We start from the raw sequence: 24024 nt of genomic DNA on the forward strand, positions 1-24024 counted from the left end.
GTACGACCTAGTTGTTAATTACCTGGAAATTAAACACGACTATGGGATCACGTGACAGGCGGCTTCGAGTCACGTACTCCAACAGTCACTTGATCACAAAAGAAACATCCCATCACTTGATTATCAAATGTGTCTTATATCGAATGTGTCTTATACCAAATGTGTCTTATATCAAATGCGTCTTATATCAAATGTGTCTTATATCAAATGTGTCTAATATCAAATGTGTCTTATATCAAATGTGTCTTATATCAAATGTGTCTAATAACTTCTTGTTATCAAATGTGTTTTATATCAAATGTGTCTTATATCTTCTTGTTCATTTCACGTGCAGTGAACGCGCCGGGCTCGTCATCCCTCGGCACTCTTACCCAGCCCCCCTGTCCCGAGCAATGCAAAGACCTCTGCTCCGACCTCTGTCCTGACGTCTGCTGCAACCTACCAGACATGCGAATTAAAGATCCAAGTCCTGAAGTACCCGGATGTCCGGCGTCCTGTCAATCATGGTGCGGCCCGCCCTGCCCTTCCACGTGCTGCGTTAACACTTCACTCCAACCTTTTGATATACCGGGATATACTTCATATACAGGCACAGGGCGGACCCGCCTACCTATTGGCCCAGTGTTACCATGGCAACGAATCCGCCGCATCTCACCGATATGTCCTCCATTATGTAAGAGAAGTTGCAAAAAAAGCTGCCCGGTCACGTGTTGCAGTCTAGCCTCGTGAGACCACTGACCTAGTTTGCGCCTATCGTATTATTGCAATGACTATGACTGTGGCTGTGTGACTGTGACTGATGTGACTGTGACTGTAAATAAACTCCAAAAAGATCGCATAAATATATTATCGCTTACTAATGCGATAAAACAGCTCGCACATCCATGGCTGTTTTTTTATAATGAAGTGCACTTATCAAGTGAATTCCTTAAGAGGGATTCCTCTGCACTTGGTAAATCACGGAGATTTTAATAGAATTGAATGAATGAACGATTGATTGAATTAATGAAGTCTTTAGCTTAGGAATGAACCTATTAACGGTCTGTTTTGTGTGTGTGTTGTGCTAAGCTTAATGTACCGATATTTTGTTATAAAAATGGTTAATGTTTTTTTTGTGTGCAAATATCTCGAATTTTTCTTCTATTTATAAGAAATTGAAGAATTCAAAAAAGTAAAAACTAAAATGTTTAAAATTATCAAAAGATGTAAAACCATTAAGATAAAATAAAGGTATCAAATCAAGCAAAATTTGAAACAAAGCTACTACTTCAAGCGCGCCTATCAGAGGTTGTTGTTAAAGGGGAACTGCAAGCTAAATACAACCAGGACTCGTATTTACATGTAAAAACAAAAAATACGCTTACTGTAGGTGTTTTCGCGCGGTTATAATTCGTTTTCGAGAAATTCGACGTTTCGCCGCCATCTTGGATGTTTTGCTCGTCAGCGCATAAACTGTCAGCGGTCGCTTTTGTGACGTACAGTATGAACAAGATGGCGTGGTCTATGTTGCTCTTTGGCATTACCGCTGAAACTTTGTGGCAGCCATTTGTTTTCGTCTCATTTCACGTTGCATCAAACAACCTCACGTTGAATCATTCAAGCTCGAAACTATGCAAGAGCAACATATCACAACCAAACCACAAGGGATCTGAGGAATCGGTGTACATGTACGTAAAAACTTTGTCGTGCTGCTAATGAAGTTATTAGTCTTAGAAATGGGTAAAATAAGCTTTTACTTGAAAATGAATAAGAAGATTCAGGTATAACATTTTCCTTGTCTTACATTCTACATTTCGAGTACTTTGCTTTGAAGTCAATTGTGTAACATGACATCCGAAATTGCATCCTTCATACGCTAGGCTAATATGAGAATTTATTTAGAAACTTCAGGTTTTCATTCTTCTTTATTTTGCGAAATATCTTTAGTAATGTTACTGTAATAGCTTTGACTGGCTATGGTTTTAATCTGTATTTTAATAATATGAATGGCGTTTTCTTTAAAATAGTTCATATATCACTAATTGTTAATTATACATTATATATTATTTAAAATTTATACTGTAAGGATGCTGTAATGTTTTTCAGTCAATAAAGTACAACCATCATTTCATTGGCTACTTTTTACACAATTATTTGAACTCATGGATGCCTACTATAGTGTTTCAATATAGCCTCTTGATTGTCTGCTGGTATTTGGACTTTTCATAATATGAAAGTACTGTAAGTTATAATAAATACATTCCTTTTTTTATAAGAACCTTATAATATTTTTTTTTATTAGAGTGATGCTCTAAAAATGAAGAATCAAGCTAGTGACTTAAAATACTATTGTACAAACAGTCCATTTCATTTGTTCATTTTGGTGGCAGTCACAATGTGATGTGCTGCTTATCATTTTCTGGAATGTGGTTGATGACTGCATACCCCACCTCTGTATGATAAAAGTCCAATCAAATGTTACCAGTATATGAGAATGTTTGAATGCAAGGATTACACTGATGAAGAACCTAAAAAGAATAATTCCATGCTTCACACCTGTACCACAATAAAAGGTTGTGTAGCTGTGCTATATATGTGAGTCTACATTCATTTTGACTATGTGGAATATACTGACTTGTTTCAATCAAATTGCAAATATCTGAATCTAGGTGTTGAAATTCAGATAGGTCAGATAGATGAGATGCTTCTGGATATGAACACAACTTTTATTTTCCACTTGTCGATATTCACGGGTAAAGTTCTACACAAGTTTCAACTTCAAAATTATCACGAATTACCACGAGATTCGCTGAAATAAACAAATACTGAAGATGAAAATTATGGCAATTTCCGCTAATTATACAAACGCATGATACTTACACGGGTGCGGAATCCATCCAAAAACAAATCCATACAATATTCATTAGATTCAGGTCAAAAACTCCAATTAAAAACTCCAGGAAATTCTCGACGAACTGAAAACGTTTTGCACGAGGCTATGCGACCGCGCAAAGCTCGGAACCAGGCCTCTAACACAGGGAGCCCGGATAATGGCGACAACATCCCGCCCCCCATGAACTCCTGCGGAGGAGGTTCATAACTATAAACGTATTGTCATAACGCTAATGTCCGTTCTATATTACACTATCTACGTCTGTCCCTTGAGTCTCCAATCCGATCCGTATCTAGACATCCTTATCCTCGGCTTCCAGCAGACACAACTTGGTTACCGGGCGCTTGTAGGTCGTCCCTTTACCGCGCACCTCTGCACTCCTTACCAATCCATCCACGCCAGGAAACACATTAATTACGCGCGCAAGAGGCCAGTTGTTTCGTCCAACGTTGTCGTCCGCAACGAGCACTATATCTCCGACGTGTAGGTTTCGCTGTTTCCTGTTCCACTTGCTTCGAACTTGCAAGGAAGGAATGTACTCTTTCAACCAGCGACGCCAGTAGTGGTTAGCAAGTAATTGCGCTTGTCTCCACCGCTTCCGACTGTACTTATCTGCCCGTTCATCCGTATCCGTAGGAAGATTCATCGTAGGTCGCACGTTCAGAAAGTGATTGGGCGTAAGAGGATCCTCATCATCAGGATTCTCTGGATTCCGGGTTAGCGGTCTTGAATTCGCGATACGTTCTGCCTCAGTAAACACGGTGGTCAGCACTTCATCGTTGAGGGGGTTCTTCCCCAGGATCGCCTTCAGACTTCGCTTGACGACTCTCACCATCCTCTCCCACACGCCTGACATGTGGGTGGCTCCAGGTGGATTAAAGATCCACTTGCATCCTTTCGCAGAACACTCACGTCCGATCTTGTCATGATCCATTCCTTCCAGATGTTCACGTATCTCCCGATCAGCTCCCACAAAATTGGACCCGTTATCCGACCACAGTTCCACAACATGGCCCCTGCGATTCAGGAACCTCATCAGAGCGAGTATGAAATCATCCGTCTCTAGCGACTTAGCTAACTCGAGATGAACTGCTCGGGACTTCATGCAAACAAAGATAGCTCCCCAGCGCTTCTCAGTCACTCTTCCTCTTCCCCGCTTAACATATAGCGGTCCAAAATAGTCAATACCTGTATACGTAAAGGGTGGCTCGTAAGGGATCATCCGAATTCTAGGTAGATCTCCCATCTCTTGCTTCAAAGTAGTTCTTCTTTGCTTGCGACAATGAATGCATCTTCCAAGAACAGCCTTGATGGCCACTCTCGCTTTCACAATCCAAAACTGCTCTCTCAGCAGGGATAGTACTTGTTCCACGCCACAATGACCGTTGCTTTCGTGTAGGTGGCGGATCAAGATAGTAGTGATATGACTCTGTTTCGGCAATATCATGGGATTCTTGGCATCATCACTCATCGGTGCCATCGAGATCCTTCCTCCAACTCTCATAACTTCATCGCCTTTCATGACCGGCTTAAGCTTCAAGATAGCACTAGCAACATTCACCTCCTTTCCTGCCTTCAGAGCCTTCACTTCTTCAGGGAAACTTTCCCGCTGTACTAGTACAGCTATTCGTCGCTTGGCGCGTTCTATGTCGTCTGGACTTAGCTTGTTCTCTGACTCTCCAGGTGTCTTTTCAGTAGGCTTTGCATGCTTTCTTGTCTTCAACCACTCCACAAACTTCATTACCCACGCAACCTTTCGAATGGTCTTCATCCAATCAGAAGTGTCGGTTAGAAGCTTTTCCAGGCCATCTCCTGGCTCCAGGTCAGTGAAGAACACTTCTTTCTTTATCTCCAGACTTTCTTCAGACAGGGCATCAAATTTATTATCTGGCCATTGATCTTCTGACTCTCTCAAGAAACTCGGAACATTAAGCCATCGCTCATCCCGGAGAAACTCATCTATGGTTAGACCTCGACTTACTTCGTCGGAAGGATTTAGTTTTCCCGGACAGTGTCGCCATTGGTCAGGATTAGTCGCTTCGCGAATCTCTGTAACCCTGGTGGCTACATACGTCTGGAATCTGCGGGTTTCATTATTGATATAGTTAAGTGTTATCATCGAATCAGTCCAGAACACGACTCTGTCAGGCTTCAGGTCCAGTTCTCGGCGAACTGCTTGGTCCACCCGTGTTGCCAGTAGGGCTCCTTGTAGCTCCAGCCTTGGGATGGTTGAGCCTTTAATAGGTGCATTCCTTGACTTTCCGGCGACGAAAGCACACTCCACCATTCCGTCCGGGTACTCGATTCGTAAGTAGCTTACTGACCCGTATCCTGCCTCCGAGGCATCACTAAAGTGATGGAGTTGTAGTCCAACACCTTCATGGTCTGGCCTGCTGAAGTAGCATCGGGGGATGGACAAATCTTCAAGCCGTACAAGTTCCCTTTTCCATGTCTGCCACTGACGCAGAATGTCTCCACTGAGCGGCTCGTCCCATGGTGCCTTCCGCCTCCATAGGGCTTGCATGATCTGCTTGCCACGCATTATCACTGGTGCAGCAAAGTTCAAAGGGTCAAAGACAGAGCTGATTGTCGATAGTACTCCTCTCATAGTATCAGCCTTCTCAGTGTTGCTCACCTTGAACCCGAAGGTGTCTGTCTCCACGTTCCATCTAACTCCAAGTGCCCGCTCGACTGGGAGTTCATCAAGATCTAAATCAAGCGTTGGTGCTGCCCTCTTCTCGATAGGCACTTCAGCAAGGACCTCCCTACTGTTACTCATAAACTTTGTGAGGTTGAACCCTCCTCTACCACAAAGTTCGGTTAACTCGTTCGCAAGCGTGACTGCACTCGCACTCGTGTCTACGCTTTTTAGTACATCATCCACATAAAAATTATGCAGGACAGTTTCGATGGTGGTTTCTCCAAAGTCACCAGCATTGTCAGTTACAGTTTTCTTGAGTGTCCAGTTGGCTGCACAAGGCGAGTCGGTTGCCCCAAAGACATGCACGTTCATGGCATATTCTTCTGGAGGGTCATCAGAGCTTTTGTCCCACCAAAGAAATCGCAGAGAATCTTGGTCTTCTTCTCTAACTCCGACCTGAAGGAACATCCCTTCTATATCAGCTACCAATGCAACATTGTCCTCCCTGAACCGTAGGAGCACCCCAGTCAGGCTGTTTGTACAATCAGGTCCATGTAACAAGTTCTTATTCAACGAAGTACCTTGGTACTCTGATGCAGCATCAAAAATTATCCTCAGCTTACCAGGTTTCTTGATATTCGTCACTGCAAAATGAGGTAAGTACCAAGTTCTCGGTCCAGTCTCTTGTGCTTCTTCTGGGCTGAGTTTGCGTGCATGCCCTTTAGTGATATACTTCTCCATGGCTGCTCGATACTTCTCCTCCAATCCAGGCTCTCGTGAAAACTTACGCTTCAGACTATTCAGTCTTTCATCGGCTTCATTCCGGTTATTAGGTAGGGTCACATCATCATCCCGCCACAGGAGGCCTGTTTCATAGTGACCATCACGCTTAGTAATGGTCTTCTCCAACTTATCGATAGCCTTCCTGTCTTCCCTGGACAGATGGTGCGATATAAAACTTGGGGATCCCTTGTCCGTCCCAACACTCTTTGTACCGAAACTCTCCAAATCCCAGAACCGCTCAATCTGATGCTGAAGTTCTTTCTTATAATCAGCAAAGTTCAGGTTTACTTCCTTGCATGAGGTCTCCCCTTGAAGGGTTCCTGTAATTACCCATCCAAGAGGACCTCTCAAAGCCTTCAAATCACTTGCTTTCGTCGCTGGTCTACGCACTTCAAACACCTCATGCGCATAGCCAACGTCCTTTCCTATCAGAACCGAAACCTTAGGCATGTCTACCGAGGGAATCTCAATATCCCTCAGATGCGGGTGTGCCTCTCTGTCAATATCTTTAGGAAGACACTTTTCGTTGACATTGAATTTCTTCGTTACCAAACCCTCAGTTACGGGAATTCTATCCCCTTCACCACTTGCGTGTTGCAGTTCAAACTCCACAACCTCTATCTGTTCCTTACTACTTCCCATCATGGTGGTGATGGATATTTCCTCAGTATGACCTTTAAGTTCGAGTTTCGCTGAAACCTCCGAGCTTATCATAGTTCCTCTTGAGCCATTATCCAGTAGCCCATACGTTGTCAGAGAGTTCCCATTTGGGGCAATCAATTTAACTGGTACAACATGTAGTAACACCGTTTTTGTGGCTCTTTCAGAAAATGTTGCGTATTGCTCGGTTTGCCTGTGTGGCTCCCCACCCCGGGTGCCCTGAGCATGGTCTCTTCTAGGGGGTCCCTCGGTCGTCCCCTCCCCTGCGCTCGAGTTAAGTTCTTTGGGAGGGTCATCTTTAGCTCTAGGGGGGTTATGTAACAAGGTGTGGTGTTTTCGCTCACTTTTGCAGTTACAAAAAGTGGTAGTATGGCATCTGTCCCTCATATGTCCTGGCCTAAGGCATATATGACACAATCTCTTCTCCTTTACCAGTCGCTAACGGCCGGGTAAGTCCCTTCCCTTGAAATTTGCACAGTCTGAAAGCCTATGTTCTCCTTGACAGCAAGGACAGGTCTTAATTGGGGCTTGTTTACCCATAGTAGTTTCAGGGGGTGAGCCTTCCATGTCTGTTTTAAAGACAGAAGTCTGTTTCTGGTAGTTCTTGCCTTTCCCACCCTGCTCGGGTCTTTTATCACCACCACCCTTGTTCTCACTCATGCTTAGGTTAACAAAACCTGGGTCATTCTTTATGGCTGCTTGCCTCTTCACATAATCTGCCAAATCTGAAATCTTAGGGATACCCCCCTTTTCTCTTATCTTGTAGGATACATCACCCCATTTATTTACTAAATACTGGGGAAGCCTTCTAACTATCTGTTTCATGTTTGAGATGGTACTGGCTTCAATAGCATATTCCCCAACAAGTTTCTTTGAGGCTGATTCAAGTTGCTCTGCAAAATCCCTCAGTCCCTTATAATCATGATTGTTCAATCTTGGGCCTCTGGTCAAATTGTCAATACAAGAAGCAGCGACGGTCGCTGGCTGCCCATATCGGTCTTCCAAAATATCAACTATCACTGAATAACTGCAACCGGAAACCCTTTCCACAACTTCAAAAGCCTCCCCCGAGAGGAACTTCGGTAGGAATTCAACCTTTTGTGAATCACTTAAAATTTCATCTTCTAAATTATCTCTCAATCTCTTCCTAAAATTAGGAAAGTCACTTGGATTCCCAGAGAACTTAACAGGTTGCATGGCTTGGAGCATGGTCAGCTTTAACATGATATCAGTACTGTTCACGGGAAGAAAACCAAACGGGGTTTTCCTATAACTACTAGGGGGGGCTTCTTGGTCATTAATCTGGGGTTTTCTCTCAGGAATGGGGTCTTTAGGATGGGAAGGGCCCTCCATTAGCTTAGGTGTGTCTGGTCTAGGATTATCAGGAATGGGGTCACATTGCTCGGTCCATTTCATTAGCTTTTCCTTTTGAGACATGGGTGGCATGACCCCTACATCCCCTTTATACTCTTCTGACACACAACTATCAGACTCACTCCCTCTCTCTTCTAATAACTCAGCTTCCTTTTCTGCGATTTGAACCTGGAACTTGAGCTTACATGCTCTCGCTTTCTGTTCATATTCCAATTCTATTTTTTTACGTTCCAGATCCATTCGATGCTGAGCTATCTCTTCTTCTTGTTGCAAAAGAAGCTTTTTCATTTCTATTTTCTCTCTTAATTTCCTAGACCTACTAGACAGCCTTGACTTAGTTGAGTTTGACTTTCCTTTCTTCAAACGTTCATTTGCCAATTTGGTAGTAGTTTCACACTCATTACGAGTTTCTTCAAATTTCTCTTTCACTCTGTTGAATTCATCGGTTGCCAATTCTTCCAAAATGTACGACTGATAGCAGTCCTCATAGTTATTCAAAGCCGACGGTAATTCATTCAAGGCTGTCTGTATTTCATTGGCTCTAGAGGGATCATCAAGACAAGTTTTGAGCTCTTTCATGTGAATACTCACGCGCCCTAGGTAGCCTCCTAGGGACCTTTTCTTGCTTTCTATTCGTTCGACTTCACTACTAGCTTCGTTTTCACTCATGTTTCCAAGATAATAATCCTCAGTGTTCATTTACTCTTCCGTCGAATGATGTTGAAATTCAGATAGGTCAGATAGATGAGATGCTTCTGGATATGAACACAACTTTTATTTTCCACTTGTCGATATTCACGGGTAAAGTTCTACACAAGTTTCAACTTCAAAATTATCACGAATTACCACGAGATTCGCTGAAATAAACAAATACTGAAGATGAAAATTATGGCAATTTCCGCTAATTATACAAACGCATGATACTTACACGGGTGCGGAATCCATCCAAAAACAAATCCATACAATATTCATTAGATTCAGGTCAAAAACTCCAATTAAAAACTCCAGGAAATTCTCGACGAACTGAAAACGTTTTGCACGAGGCTATGCGACCGCGCAAAGCTCGGAACCAGGCCTCTAACACAGGGAGCCCGGATAATGGCGACAACACTAGGGTTATGGGTCAGTGTTAGACTTTTACTTGAACACAATCAATATCAATCATTAATAGATTGGGCAAAAAGATCAACCCTTTTAGTTTTCTATGGACAGAATCATGTTGGCACCACACACTGCCAATATCTGAATAGTTTTTATATGATTTTGTATAGTGTACCCCTTGCCTGTAGCCTGGAGTGTGTCAATTAGGGGGAGGGGGTTGTTGGATTGGGGCTGCAATTCCCTTGGAAATGCACTAATGCTCAGCAGAAATCTGATATTAATTTTTTTGTTGAACCAATAAATGGCAGAAATAGAGAGGAGTTGTCTTGTTTTATTTTATATGAACATTTATCAGCTTATTGTTTAGTGCTACCTTCTATGTGATTACAGTAAAAGCTCTGCTAACTAGGGGCTAAAATCACCAAGTGCCAAAAGCTAGAGACAGAGATTTTGAAATAAAACCCCTATTTCTATCATTCTAAACCCCCTCTTTCTATTTTCTTTTAAGACCCCTCTTCTAGCCGAAGAACAAAATGTCCTGGGGGCTGACTAGTGAGGTTTACTAGGGGAGTTTTGATGCTGTTATGGTGATTCCAAATTTGTTATAGTTCATATTTTACTGTAATGTATTTGAGAAAAACCTTAGGATCAAAACGAATAAACAGTAATGGCGGACTCTCGTTGTTTATTGCTGTTACCCAGAAAACCTTGCGGTCATACAAACAGGAATCCCAAACATTACATACTGCCCCACCCAAGTTTACAACTAAAAGATACTTGCTTGCTGAGGCCAGTAAAACTATCAAATTTATACACACAACATGTCAATAAGTAAAAAACAACAACAATGTCCATGACAAGTTCTTGACAAGTTGTCAATCCATCAGATCCGGAAAAATGTACACAGTGTGTGATATGCTGCTTAAAATTAACATACATAGTCTTTGAGGTGAGTAGGTGTGGTTTTGAGTCGAGTACTTCTTCGCAGAGTACTTGCAGGTTCAGAAGCTGGAAGCTCTGTCTTCTTCGGTTCCAATGAAGGTTCTGGAACTGTGATCTCAGGTTCCTTAAATTCCTCTGGAATCTGCTTGGGTACAGTTGTTTGCATTGGAACTTGGGCCAATTCTGTTGAACTCTGAAGATCATTGGCGACTGTGGGTGTGCTTGTCCTCAGGCGAAGATGGTCAACATGTCGTCGAAACACTCCACCTGAACTGAGTTGAACGACATACGAAACCGGTCCTGACTGTTGAATGATTGTTCCACATAACCACTTTGGACCATATGAAAAATTCTTGACAAATACTGGGTCATTCACTTGAAATTCTCTGAGTGGCACTAGATTGTCGTGTTGTTTCTTCTGTGCGAGCTGTTTATCTTCTACACGAGTGCGAATTGTGTCCTGACTAAGGGGGTTTACCAGGTCCAAGCGCGTCTTCAGCTTCCGGTTCATTAATAGCTCACCAGGTGTTTTACCAGTGGTAGCATGAGGTGTGGTACGATAGCTTAGTAGAAATCTGCTTAACTTCGTGTCTAAGTTTTCCTTTTCCCCTCCCATCTTCTTCATTGTTTCCTTGAAAGTGCGAACATATCTTTCAGCAAATCCATTGGATGCTGGGTGTTTAGGTGCTGAAGTGATGTGTTTTATGCCATTCTCAGACATAAAAAGGGCAAATTCTTCACCTATGAAGGCAGTTGCATTATCAGATACAATGATATCAGGCAGTCCATGTACTGAGAAGCATTCTCTTAACTTCTGGATGCATAGTCAATATGTATGCGAGACCAAGGTCTAGACGGCCACTCCCACGGATGTAGGGGTGCAGTAGAAGGTGCCTTAGCATTACTTTGGCAGCTTGTGCAATCTTTCACCTTTTGCTCAATATCCGCGTCCAGGCCAGGCCACCAGAAATAGCTTCGGGCTAACATTTTCATGCGAACCATTCCAGGATGTCCATCATGTAGTTCCTGGAGAAGCTTGACTCTTCCTTGAGGAGGAATGACTACGCGAGAGCCCCAGAGTAGACAGCCATCCTGACAGCTAAGTTGGTGCTTTCTATAAGAGTAGGGCTTGAACTCAATGCGATCATTTGAATTGGGCCAACCGGACATTACTTGGTGTCGTACTGCACTAAGAATAGGATCTTTTGAGGTCCAACGCTCAATGTCCTTGACTTTAACGGGTGTGTTGACTTCAAGATGATTCATTACAAACATAATGTCGCCAGGCACTGGAACATTTCTGGTTTCATTTGGCAATGGCAGCCGGCTCAGGCCATCGGCATTACCATTTTTCTGGCCTTCTCGATATACTAAAGTGTATGAGTAGCCTGACAGGAATACCGCCCACCTCAATATGCGTGGTGAGGCTGAGGTCGGTATTTGTTTAGTTGACTGTAGCAGACCCAGCAGGGGTTTGTGATCAGTGTAGATGGTAAAACTCCGTCCATATAAGTATGAGTGGAACTTCCTCACCCCGAACATGATGGCTGCTGCCTCTTTGTCGAGCTGTGAATAGTTCTTTTCGGCTGGGGACAGAGTACGTGAGGCATATGAAATAGGACGTTCAGTCCCATCATCCATCACATGTGAAATAACACAACCAAGACCATATGGTGATGCGTCACAAGCAAGGGTTAACTCTCTTTCCAAGCTGTAATGCACTAGAAGTTGTGAAGAGTGAAGTGTGGACTTGGCTTGGTTCCAAGATTTTTCATGTGCTTCACTCCAGTTCCAAGGTGTGTCTTTGACTAACAGCTGATGTAAAGGAGATAGTATTGTAGTGATGTTAGGTATGTAACAAGCGTAATAGTTAAGCATGCCTAAAAAGGCTTGCAGTTCTTTCAGATTAGAAGGTCTCGGTGACTCTTGAATTGCTTTGATTTTCTCGTCAAGGGGGTGGATACCATCTTTGTCTATGCGGTGTCCCAGGTAAGTGACTTCAGGTGCTTGAAAAATGCACTTCGAACGTTTAAGACGGACGCCAGCTTTGTCCAGACGTGACAGGACTTCTGTTAGACTTTTGAGATGATCTGCGGATGTCTTCCCGGCAATGAGAATATCATCTATTCGTACTACAACATTCGGAATACCCTGCAGTAAATTTTCCATTGTGCGTTGGAAAATCCCAGGGGCTGAGGCAATGCCGTAACACAGTCTATTGTACTCAAATAGGCCTTTATGAGTGGTGATAGTGGTGTACTTCTTTGATTCTTCATCTAACTCAAGTTGTTGATAAGCTTGACTCAGATCTAGTTTTGTAAACTGCACTCCACCTCCAAGTTGAGCTAGCAGATCCTCTGTTTTAGGAATTGGGTAATTGTCAAGTTTGCTAACTTGGTTCAAAGTAACTTTGAAGTCTCCACAAATGCGTATAGACTCATCAGATTTGACAATGGGCACAATGGGTGTTGCCCATTCCGAAAATTGAACTGGACGAATTGTTCCTTCTTCTAACAAACGGTCCAATTCTCTCTCTACCTTCTGACGTCGTGCATATTCTAACGTGCGAGGTTTGAAGTACTTGGGTTTGGCTTGAGGATCAACGTATATCTTTGCTTTCACTCCTTGAATTGTCCCTAGTCCTTCCTTGAATAAATTTTCATGTTTCTTTAGCAGGTCAGACACATCAGGGGATACAACTTGAACTAGGAAAATCTCTGGCCATGACAACTTAACATGTTGTAACCAATCTCGTCCAAAGAGACTGGGCACATTGCCTTGTACAACTATAACTGGCAAGTGTTCAAAAAAGTCCTTGTACTTGACTTCCACTACAAGCTTTCCTAAAACTGGAATTGTCTCCCCGGTGTATGTTTTCAAGGTTAGCTTGGTATCTTGCAGATTGAGAGATGAACCCTCAATGTTCTTCAATTGATCAAAAATGTCCTCTCCGATTACTGAAAGTGATGCACCAGTGTCCAGTTCCATTTGAACTTTAAGACCATTTAATTCAACATCTACTAAATACGGATTTTGGCGGTTGCCTTGACTGACAGCAAACAATGGATATATATCTTCATCTTCTATTTCTTTATCAGTATCCAGGACATGAATTGCTGGTTTCCCTTGTTTTTGATGGTGGTTTGAATTTGGCTTGGTTGTCTCGGACGACTTTTTTGCTTTTTTGAGACATTTGGCAACAATATGTCCTTTCTTTTTACAATAATGGCACGTGGCCTCCTTGAAACGACATTTTGACGGGTGGTGATTTTTTCCACAACGATAACACTCTTTATTTTCGCTTTTAGAACGCGGTAAGGGCGAAGAACTGACCTTTTTTACAGATGCAGACGTTGAACTTAACGTAGAAGGAGCAGATTGAAGATCGGCCATGTGCTGTGCGGTCGTTTCCATAGACGAAGCAATGTCGTAAGCTTTTTTGAAAGTTAAGTTCTCTTCTGATAGCAAACGCCTTTGGATTCTTTCATTGTTAATTCCAGACACCAGACGATCACGCAGCATATTTTCCAGACTGCCACCAAAATTGCAGTATTCTGCCATGTTTCGTAGAGCCGCTACAAAGTCAGACACGTTCTCCCCGCTCAATCTGAAACGGTTATTGAACTTGTGCCGTTGCACGCTTTCACTCGGTTTTGGGTTGAAATGGCTCTTTACCAAGGTGCACAAGTCAGCATAAGATTTCTCTCCAGGTTTCGCTGGGGCCAGCAGATCAGACATTAATTTGTAGGTTTTTTTCCCTACCGAACTGAGGAGGATTGCACGGCGTATTTTCAAGTCATCGTCAGACGTAGTTACTCTATTTGCTTCAAAATAGAAGTTTAGACGCTCCATATACTGTTCCCATGAATCAGAATCTCTGTCGAATTCGTCTATTTTGCCGTAGGTTGCCATTTCCGAAATCCTCGTCGCCAAAAAATGTAATGTATTTGAGAAAAACCTTAGGATCAAAACGAATAAACAGTAATGGCGGACTCTCGTTGTTTATTGCTGTTACCCAGAAAACCTTGCGGTCATACAAACAGGAATCCCAAACATTACATTTACCAAGATGGTGAACATCATACCATGCACGATCTCTACTGCATGATTACTTGAAATGCACCGAAAAAAAAGGGGTTGCTTTTTACAATAATTTTACCGTAAGTACAAGCCTGTTTTTATGATTTGGCGCTTTAATTCCAGTAAGCATGTTAATCATGGTCTCTTGTAGTGTTTGGTATTTAAGAACTATTCCGCAACAATTGATGACTGATTATTTCATTGTATCAACACTCTCCCAGACTATGAAATATTTTCAAGAGATTGGAGCCATTCGAGAAATAAGGAGTTGCTTTTGATTCTGCACACATAGCCCACATATAAACTGTATTGTGCTTGCTATACCCAGATAGATTTTTTTGTCTTATCATTGGGTAGCATGTAACTTATTCTGTTATCCTTCAGGTTCTTTATACCAGTTCTCCTACTCTGTTCAATCCCGAAGAACGACCCTCATTTTACAACAACAGTTTTTAATGCAAAGACTCACTGAGACGAGAGTATACAATCAAATACACAACTTTTAGCAGTTCATCTACACAATTTTATTAGAAGGTCTGTTCGGCAGTAATAGCTAGCATACAATAAGTATAAATACAATCAACAAATTAACTAAAAAAATCTACTTCATCGACTATTTCCTCGCTAAAAAAGCTGCATGTAAACACGTACTCTTATCGAATTTATTTCCAATTTGCTAAATGCCTTCTATCTACATTTTCAACAGTATTTCAAAATATTTCAAAATATCACTTACAGTTTTTCTGTTACGTGGAAAAGTACTAAAATCCAGGTACTTGTGGCGGATCAAACGATATATATTATAAGTTATATGTTGTAAGTTTATCGAACAGTTGTATGAGTACATGAAGTCGCACATATTGGGTTTTGTTTCACCTCATGGTCTTCTGTCACACTTTTTCGATCTTGTTTTAAACAGTGTTCCCCTAATTGATGTTCTGCGTCCTACGGAGTAACATCATACTTTGTATCTGAGTTTGATATGCTGAAACCTCGGTGATAACAGCTCGCAGCAAGTTTACAAGGAGTAGTCTGAGTGTAACTCGAAGAGGCGCGCCCGCAATGAGAATAAATATTTGCATAAGGCGGGAACAAAACGCCATCTTGTTCATACAGTACGTCACAAAAGCGACCGCTGACAGCTTATGCGCTGACGAGCAAAACATACAAGATGGCGGCGAAACGTCGAATTTCTCAAAAACGAATCATAACCGCGCGAAAACACCTACAGTAAGCGTATTTTTTTGTTTTTACATCTCAATATGAGTCCTGGTTGTATTTAGCTTGCAGTTCCCCTTTAAGGTTATTTGTGTTTCCATAGCTACCAGTAGATCCCCCGCCCGCTGAGTCGCATGACATCACATGCGCGGGTGGCACTTCGATCTCATGTAAATTTCAACACCTTCGTTTTTTTCCGGAGAATAGACTAAATAATATTGTTTGCAAGCCATTCTTTGTTTGTAAATATCTTCTAGTTTTTCCATGATTTCAAAAGTACGCTTATTGTAATGCGGTCCCTACTGGTTTTGTGCGCGTGGTTACTCGCCGTGTCAAGTGGGAAATTCACTCACAAGGCATCCAAGAAATGGGAGACGCGACAAGCACCGAACACAATTGGTAAAATTGCTATTCACTTTACTTGTTGTTACATAGAGATCCCATAGGCTGTAGAAGAGTTCATAACCTTTTGTCGCTAGACCCAGTTCAGATTATTTGATTTGTTGATCTGAAGGACCGATCAGTCAGTTAATTATCCGATGGAGAAATGTCAGCTTAGGTCAAATTTTTTTCTTCTTCTCAACGAAAATCGAAACTTCATCAAAAACATCTTTTTCTTTCATTTATTGTATTTAAAAATTGTACGATTTTTATTAAATGGACTATGTTTATACATATTGGATTGTCAAAAAATAATCAAGAGTGTGAAGTGAATTTGTTTATTATGAACGGGTGATGTTCTTTATTTTAGAAACAGAGAAAAACGCACAATAAAAGCTCCTAACATAAAATCATTATGGGTTGTTATGTGCTAAAATGGTTTTAAAATCTTCATAAATTTTAGTGAATTTTTTAAATAAATTTTGAAGTTTTTGGTTTGAAAGGATATTCGAGTTTTTATCTTTTTTTACAAGTTTCGAGTATGGGCGGTCGTCATTTTATGCAATAATTATGTTGATAAACCTCCAAACAAGTGTACTCGATTAGACGTCACCTTCATTGTGAAGAGCCATTTGATTGCATCCATTATGAATTTGCCGCGTAAATTGATAGAGAAATAGTAAATCATAGTAAAATTGACACCTTGAAAATTGTCCCGTTGTAGATTGCAGATTTTGACACTCAAAGATTTAAAATAATTTTGCATACACTGTATTTCTGTATTTTTACATTCTGTTTTATAAAAAAACCTTTTAATAAAAACGTCCAGCCTCAGATTTTACAAAATTCTAAGAACATGCTAGCGACCATAAATTGTATGGTTATTATTTTAGTATCTGCGTTATTCGTATCATACGGTTTCGATTTCAATTTTGAAATAATTTACACGAGTGAGTTTTTCAAAAGTGGAAACTATTTTCTAATTGAACGAGAAATCGTATGATTATCTTATTATAAGATACACTCGCCGTGAGCCTGGGCTACCTGTGGATACATTGCGAAATTTTTAAGAAACAAACTGATTAATTGTTGACGACAAGCTTTTTTAAAAACTCACGAGTGCAAATTATTTTCAAATTGAACTATAAAACTTATGATTACCTTTTTAACTTTACTGTGATTTAATTGTTTCATATGTCGAGGGGATGATGAAGAAAGGACCGCTGACCGCTTAGCGGGACGGACCAGTTTTATTCTCTTCGACAACAGGGTTGTACAAGAGTAAGAAAAACTGAGAGTAGAATAGAAAAACTAGGAGTAAAACCTTTCCCTTTCTATATGCTCTACCCCGAGCGGCCTGTCCTTCTGCGGTCCCGCCGTGCAAGTTGTTTTTTTCTTTCACACGTGTATTTTTAAACTTTTTTTGTTTGGAACTAAACCACAAGGGAAACTGCGTCCGTGCCGCAATTTTATAGTTTTATTAGCTTTTGTTGTTGGTTATAAAGACAATAACTATTTTTTGGGAGCTCACACGCAATGAATACCTCTCTATATGCTTTCTTCGGTCGTAAAGCGTTACCGGGGACGTCTAAGTCCGGCTATTTCTAAGGCTTATCGTGTGATGATGTTTTTAGGTCTAGTAGGGGCGAAATACGGGAATTAAGAGATACTCGATAAAACATTTGGCTTACTTGGTAGTCAACCTGTCGCCTCTTATTTTTCTTACACATGACTCCAGGTTTTTCTCTGTTTCCTGTACTAAATCAAAGTTTTCCGCGGGTACAAATAATAAAGAAAAATGTCAAAACGGTGTTTTTTTCCGATACCACATCATTTACCCAGTTTTTCTAAAAGCTTATGATAACATGTCTAATAAAATCAAGTCAAGGTCTCCCATCTTATCTACTATATCATTACTCAGCTTACCCTAATAACCGTTAAATCACGAAACTACTTATTCTTTTCCCAATAACCACAACATCTTGAAACTAAGGAAACATGACCACCAATTTGTTTTCATTGATTCTAAAACTACTTACTTTGACTGAATATTTGATTATATGAAAAATGTCTAGCGTGACACATATTTCGTCATTTTTTTTGTAAGCCAGTGTCCAGTAAAACTGTATTGTATTACTTAATTTCTGCGCTGAATTACCTAGGGAGCGTAAACCGGCCACATCGCCTGCTTACTGTAATATCGAGTTGTCAACCTCATTCTCGTTCTCTGAGTCGATTGCTTCATCTAAGTCATTCAATGCAAAATCTTCTGAATCTGAAATTCTCCATCGTCCATGTCGCTATCGTCGTCGTCTTCAGCATTATCCCCTTGTAAATTATCTACCTTGTAAATTATCTACCTTGTAAATTATCTACCTTGTTAATGTTCATGTGCAGCAGTCTTGGTTTCTTGAGCATCATGTAAAAGAACATGTTTAGTTATACACTTAATTTCGTCATCCTTGTCATCCTTTGTTCAGCTCGTATACCTTCAAACCCATGATCTCCCCTTTCAAAACTAGCGCTTTCCATTCATATTTCTCTAATTTCTTCTTTTAGTTCACTTTGTTTTCTTCCTCGTTGTGCAGTTTGCATCCCCTATCGGTGCTCAAGGTCTTTAAGGTGTTGAATGTAATCTTGCATTATCTTAACGTCAACGGCAAATTAGTTTGCGAACTTCTCAACATCACTCTGTGAATCCAAATTTCCGTTGGTAAAGTCTTTCTTGATTTTAGCCCTGGGCTGCCAGTCATCCTCAGACTACCAATAGTTGGTGTTTCGGAAGGCTTCATGTAATGGAACTGATTGTTGGGATCGGGGACTGGCTGTGGGATCGGTTGTTGTGCTGGCCCGACCCAGTCAATTCTCGAACAGAAATCGCAAAGCTGTCCTTTTTTATTGATGCAGTTCTTCTTAAGATACTCCTTGAACAGCTCGCCTGTATTATAAAGATCATTGTAAAAATATCAGCTTAAAATAGGCTTGGCCTGGGAAATCTTTTCGTTTTGTCTCAGATGCTTCCATTTACCTCTTCAGATAATCGCCAGAATTGGTCCTTTCCGCTTCGTTTTGTTTTGGAATCACCACGTGATCTATTCGCCCTTACTCTATAGTCTGAGTTGAATATTCTGGCAAATTCTGCGTCTTAAATTTTACTAAATTGTTAGAGACGCCCACTCCCGGTCCCTGCGTCTGTAAAATCTGCCCATTTGGGTTTTACAGTTGGCAATTTGAACTCGGCTAATATATCCAAAATATCTTTACAAGTGACTTTAACATCCTGAAACTCTGTATTTACCCCAGAATGGTCTTTGGCGAGCACCCCGTTTTTTTATGCGAGACCGAGCATTTTTAGGCGGAAAAAATTGTGCGAGCATGCGAGCATTAGCCGAAAACTGCGAGCACATCGAAATTCCAGGCACCATTTGGGGGCCCTTGTATTTGGAGCATGCCATTCTTCTTCAGTCAGAGGGTCTTTTAGAGCAGACACCAATGAGTCAACCTTCAACTTAAAATCCTGAAGGACTGGAAGTGTGCGACATAAAAATACCTTGCAGTCGTCTTCTGAGGCATCAGAAATGTTTAATTGTTCCAAAATGTTGTTAATTCTATTAGATATGTGTTCAAGTCTTTCTTGTTCATACATTCTGTACTCGTATTTTGGCCACGAGGAACAACGTTTGTAATCAGCACTCAGTCATGTCATTGAAGTAATATATTGCATCTTTTAACTGACAAAGCGTAGTGATAAAAGCAGATGCCTGACCACTAGATTGACGTGAGCCCACCTCAAATCCTATTGAATTGTTGGCATCAGACTTGTTAGGTTGTACAAATGCTGCTTTTTAAATATTGTTATGTTAAAAACATGTTAACATTTTAATATGAGTGTCAGTATTGGGAAGATTTATAGCCTTATTTTTTATGTATAAAATTTATTTATCATATATGAAGCCAGAATCTGACATTAAATAAATTCAAATTGCTTAATTTGTAGTGCTGCCATATGAAGGAGGGGTTGTCAGATTTTGCAAAACAGCAGAGGAAGGGTCATGCAAACCTACGATGCATTGAAGAGGGGGTTATGGGCAAATTGCTGTTCCAAGCTACCAAATCACCCAACCCATCCTTCGCTCTAAATAATGAACGCTCTCTTAAAACTTAACTGCTTGTTTTATAATGCTTTAATCCTTCATTAGTAATATATTTTTATTTTTACATTAATTTAAGAATCATCCAAGCAATTTGCAAAAATAAAACTAAATAATTATATATAGATTTAGGCACTGCCTAAAGCGGAGCCAGCACATCCTCCAAATTCACAAGCATAGAACAGAAAGTTTTTGACATTTCCTTACTCAAAGAACAAGGTGAAGGGGTGGGGGCAATCAATGGCTGGAACATCAGTACACCACAGATGCATTATATGCTTTCTATAATTTCTAGTGTTCTAAAATAGCTATACATCCAGAGGTTTTCTTTTCACATAAAACAAGCTTTTCTTTACTTGAAGTGTAAAAAGGCAAATTAAATATATATTTTTTATTACTCGTTTCATGCTAGATATGCCTGGAAATAAAAAGAAGAAAAAAACATTAAAAAAAGTTTTGATTCTCCTGCAACTCCAAATGCTGTGCTCAAGAAAATTTATTACAACTATTTTATTCAAGCATATACCTACAACAAATTAAATAATATCGATGGTGGCCTGTTTCTTATGCCCTTTATAAATGCTGTAGGTTTATAGCTGTCAACCTAACTTGAACAGGAATCTTGTAAAATCGGGTGAAATACAGAGAATGTATGAACATTCTCAAAAAAATTAGGCTGTTGATGAGGTCCTAAATCTTGTGACGCCCGCCTAATGCGTAAGTTGACAGCCTTGTAGGTTAATTGTTTGGTTTTGTAATTACTCGCTTTTTTTCTATAATATAACGACTTAAACATACAAAAAAAACACTGAGTATATAAATATGAAAATACAATTTGCATTGTGGTAATATCAACCAAACAGAAGACTAAAAACAGAGTTGGAATTTTACTGGGGATTATAGGGAAATTCATTATGAGAATCACAAATAATTATAAAGGGGATTAGGGAAATTTATCATATTAATTTTAAAAACAACGCTTTGAATAACATTTTTGAAAATTGAATTAGTAAGTAACGTAACTTAGTAAGAAGTAAGCTTATAAGGTTTTAAACAGCTTACGTCGGTTCAGCACTTACCATCGTTTTCAGACAAAATATTTTCTTCTTCCTTTATAGTTCCCCTTTCGTCATTAGACATTCTCTTGCCAAGATTCTGTTATATTTTTTTAGAGTTTGTGAGAGCAATTTGTCAACTAAAGGTTTCAATGTGCCATTGATTTCCGAATGACGAGCAACAGTTCGTCGGTGAAGAGATTTTATACCAGCTCCACAAGGTGTTTGGATGAAATTTAGTACTCAACTAGTCCATTCTCTATCAGTATAGTCCTCCATTGCTTCTCCTACCATATCTTGAATGTTTGTAGGTTTGACAGGATTATTTGTCAAGCGAATATTTCTTTGAGCAAAGTTGTGCTTATATTATTACGAGTTGCAAAAAGCGCGCGAAATGAAACAGGCGCAGGGTTTCCATATGTGCAAAATAAAAACATACAAACAGTCAAATTATTGTAGGTTTTACTGTATTTATCAGGGTCTTATGAAATAATTAAACATTCACGGATGGTGCAAAAGTGTATAAATGTGTTTTTTTATTCTATTAAGCAGACATATTGTAAAATTATCGCAAAGTGTGCGGGCAGGCGGGCAGACGGGCAGGCGAACATGCAGGGTGACCAAAAAAACAAAGTCGCATAGTTATATTCCATTTCTCTCTACGTATGGAGCTCCGCGCGCGGCCTGCGGCCGCGCTGGCTCCGCTACTAGATAAAACGCACTGCCTAAAGCAGAGCCCCAAACTTGTTTTTATTTTGAAGTACATCAATTGTGGATTAGATAACCAACAGCTGTTTACAGTTTCTGAAACTACCACAAGTGTGATAGATAGATAGCTTACTTCAAAACTTTGTATTGCGCAATTCACATCGAGTAAAATTTAACAAAAAATAGTGGGTGGATTTACAAAATACTAAAATGTTAGGTTTGAGCAATCCTTGTGGATTCAGAACTATTTAATTGTATTTGTATAGAGTATACTGTAAAGAACAAAACTGAAAAGGCTTGTCAATGTTTATCATTCATTCATGAGTTATAAACACTTTAAACCGTATTACAACAACACAAACTTCTGATAACTGTTTTTGCGGTTCTTCTTAAAAGTTTTTTTTTACCTTTTTGATCACCTAGCATGTTTGCTAATGATGTTTTGCTTTCGAGAGAGTTATAATATAATTAGTAAGCTATTTGTAATTATTTTTCATGGGAATGAATGCACCAAGATAAGACAAAAGGTTATGGGGTCGAAATAATTTTTCTCAACTGTGAAAAAAATATAATGGATTGGAAGGGCAGTTCGTTGAAAGAATGTTTTGTTGAAAGAAAGAAATATTGTTATATAGCTGTCAAACACTACTATGTAAGCCTTGAACTCAACAAATCTCATTTGGATGTGAAAGAAGATACTAAAAGCTTTAAATTAAGGTGCCTGAGTCTTTGTCGAAAGTAAAAGGAAAATATCTCAACTGGATAAAAGTTTGTTTACTTAGTATCATTTATCAAAAACACTAGCAACCGGGCGCGTTGGTTAAATGAACGTTTTCCGTAAAATAAATTTCAAATAATTTAATGTGTCATTGTTTTGTTTTTTTATAATATTCACATTATACAGAATTTGCCTCTGTTATTTAGTGTGCCAAGTTTAAATGTGATTTGATTTAACACAGGAAATACAGGGAACAGAACAGGCAAATTCAGCTGTACGAATTGTTTTGAGAATCTCTACGGCGAACAGAACAAACAAAAGCTTTCTGCAGATAAAAACATTTGTATTTACCTCAATCACACTTTCCCATGCCAGATTCAAGAGAGTCTATATCCATTAACCTCCGTTAACTTATAAGGAAGTACTGCTTCATCTCGTCAAGTCCCTCTAGAGTCAACGTCTTTCGGTTTCCCATTCAGAGTTGAAAACAACACTCCCAATTCGTAGTTCTGTACCAATGCCAGGGTTTCTTGAATGCTTTCGCCTTTTACAAGTTTCTGAGGGCTTGGAATTCACCGTAGAAGACTAAACTAATATTCGCCTATTTTCAAAGTGTTCTATAAGTTAAACTGTACAAGCTTCGGCTTTGTTGTAGCATGTTGGACGAATGAAGGGAATTAAAAAAAAAAAAATTATGTACGCGCGCGTTCCCACTTTGGCGCCATTCAATTTTCGACCAATCAGAGAGCGAGGCACCGACACGGAAAAAATCCACAGGAATCCCATCGTGACCCCTGGAGCTTTATCGTATAGCTATTATATGGGGCTTCGCAGGGGCTCCGCTATAATACTATTTCCTGACTTGAATGCAACGAAAATAAGAACGACCAAGCCTGAACTTAAAGATTTCTTGAAGAGTTCTTGTAAAAAAGTGTGTAATAATTTAAGTTTCTATTACGAGATTACTACATTACTGTGTTAGTGGGATTCTCAACAATAAGGTCTCTCTGTTGTTAAACGGTATGTTGTCTATTTTTCATTTTCAGACAAAAAAGACGCGATTGCGGACACCAAATCTAATCATTGTAAGTGATTAATTGCTCTGTGCGAACAAGCAATTAGTATGATGGATATCACACTTGAAAATAAAAAGTGATACTGAAATAAACTTTTTCTTTAAGATAAAAAGGAAGTCATCCCTGGAGTGGACCCAATTGTCCGTAAGTACTAATTTAAGTGAAAATAATATATTATTTAAAAAAAAATCAAATTCATTATTTCATAATCAACAAATAAAACCTATCGACAATCATACAAAACAGTGGCTTTATCCCAAGCGA

The 24024-nt window shown here is 40.0% G+C and overlaps 4 protein-coding genes across 10 annotated transcripts in view; 2 read left to right on the plus strand and 2 right to left on the minus strand.

The window, feature by feature from the left end:
* LOC116607202 overlaps positions 1-2914 on the plus strand; it is a 29931-nt gene extending 27017 nt beyond the window's left edge. The window contains exon 13 of one of the 2 annotated variants that reach the window (XM_048731476.1): positions 335-2914. In XM_048731476.1, coding sequence (XP_048587433.1) covers positions 335-729 — 395 coding nt within the window. In that variant the 3' untranslated portion in view covers positions 730-2914. The remainder of the gene's footprint in view (positions 1-334) is intronic. The other variant, XM_048731477.1, reaches the window with a different exon arrangement.
* Positions 2688-7358, minus strand: LOC125570197. Its single transcript, XM_048731483.1, has 2 exons — positions 2860-7358; positions 2688-2788 (listed from the first exon to the last, which is right to left on the minus strand). Exon 1 carries the CDS (start codon positions 7341-7343, stop codon positions 3165-3167), a length of 4179 nt encoding a protein of 1392 aa, XP_048587440.1. The 5' UTR covers positions 7344-7358; the 3' UTR covers positions 2688-2788; positions 2860-3164.
* A 3001-nt stretch (positions 7359-10359) lies between these two features.
* Positions 10360-14285, minus strand: LOC125570180 (uncharacterized protein K02A2.6-like). The gene is made up of 2 exons (XM_048731411.1): positions 11279-14285; positions 10360-11114 (listed from the first exon to the last, which is right to left on the minus strand). Exons 1-2 carry the CDS (start codon positions 14283-14285, stop codon positions 10360-10362), a joined length of 3762 nt encoding a protein of 1253 aa, XP_048587368.1.
* Positions 14286-15810: 1525 nt separating this feature from the next.
* LOC116607198 overlaps positions 15811-24024 on the plus strand; it is a 31316-nt gene continuing 23102 nt past the window's right edge. For 4 of the 6 annotated variants that reach the window (XM_048731487.1, XM_032369055.2, XM_048731486.1 and 1 more), the window contains exons 1-3: positions 15815-16070; positions 23731-23769; positions 23866-23904. In XM_048731487.1, the coding sequence (XP_048587444.1) occupies positions 15962-16070; positions 23731-23769; positions 23866-23904 (187 nt within the window). In that variant the 5' untranslated portion in view covers positions 15815-15961. Of the gene's footprint in view, positions 16071-23730; positions 23770-23865; positions 23905-24024 lie in introns of all 6 variants that reach the window. The other 2 variants (XM_048731484.1, XM_048731485.1) reach the window with 2 other exon arrangements.

The sequence above is a fragment of the Nematostella vectensis genome, chromosome 8 (assembly GCF_932526225.1).
Source record: "Nematostella vectensis chromosome 8, jaNemVect1.1, whole genome shotgun sequence".
NCBI lineage: Eukaryota > Metazoa > Cnidaria > Anthozoa > Actiniaria > Edwardsiidae > Nematostella > Nematostella vectensis.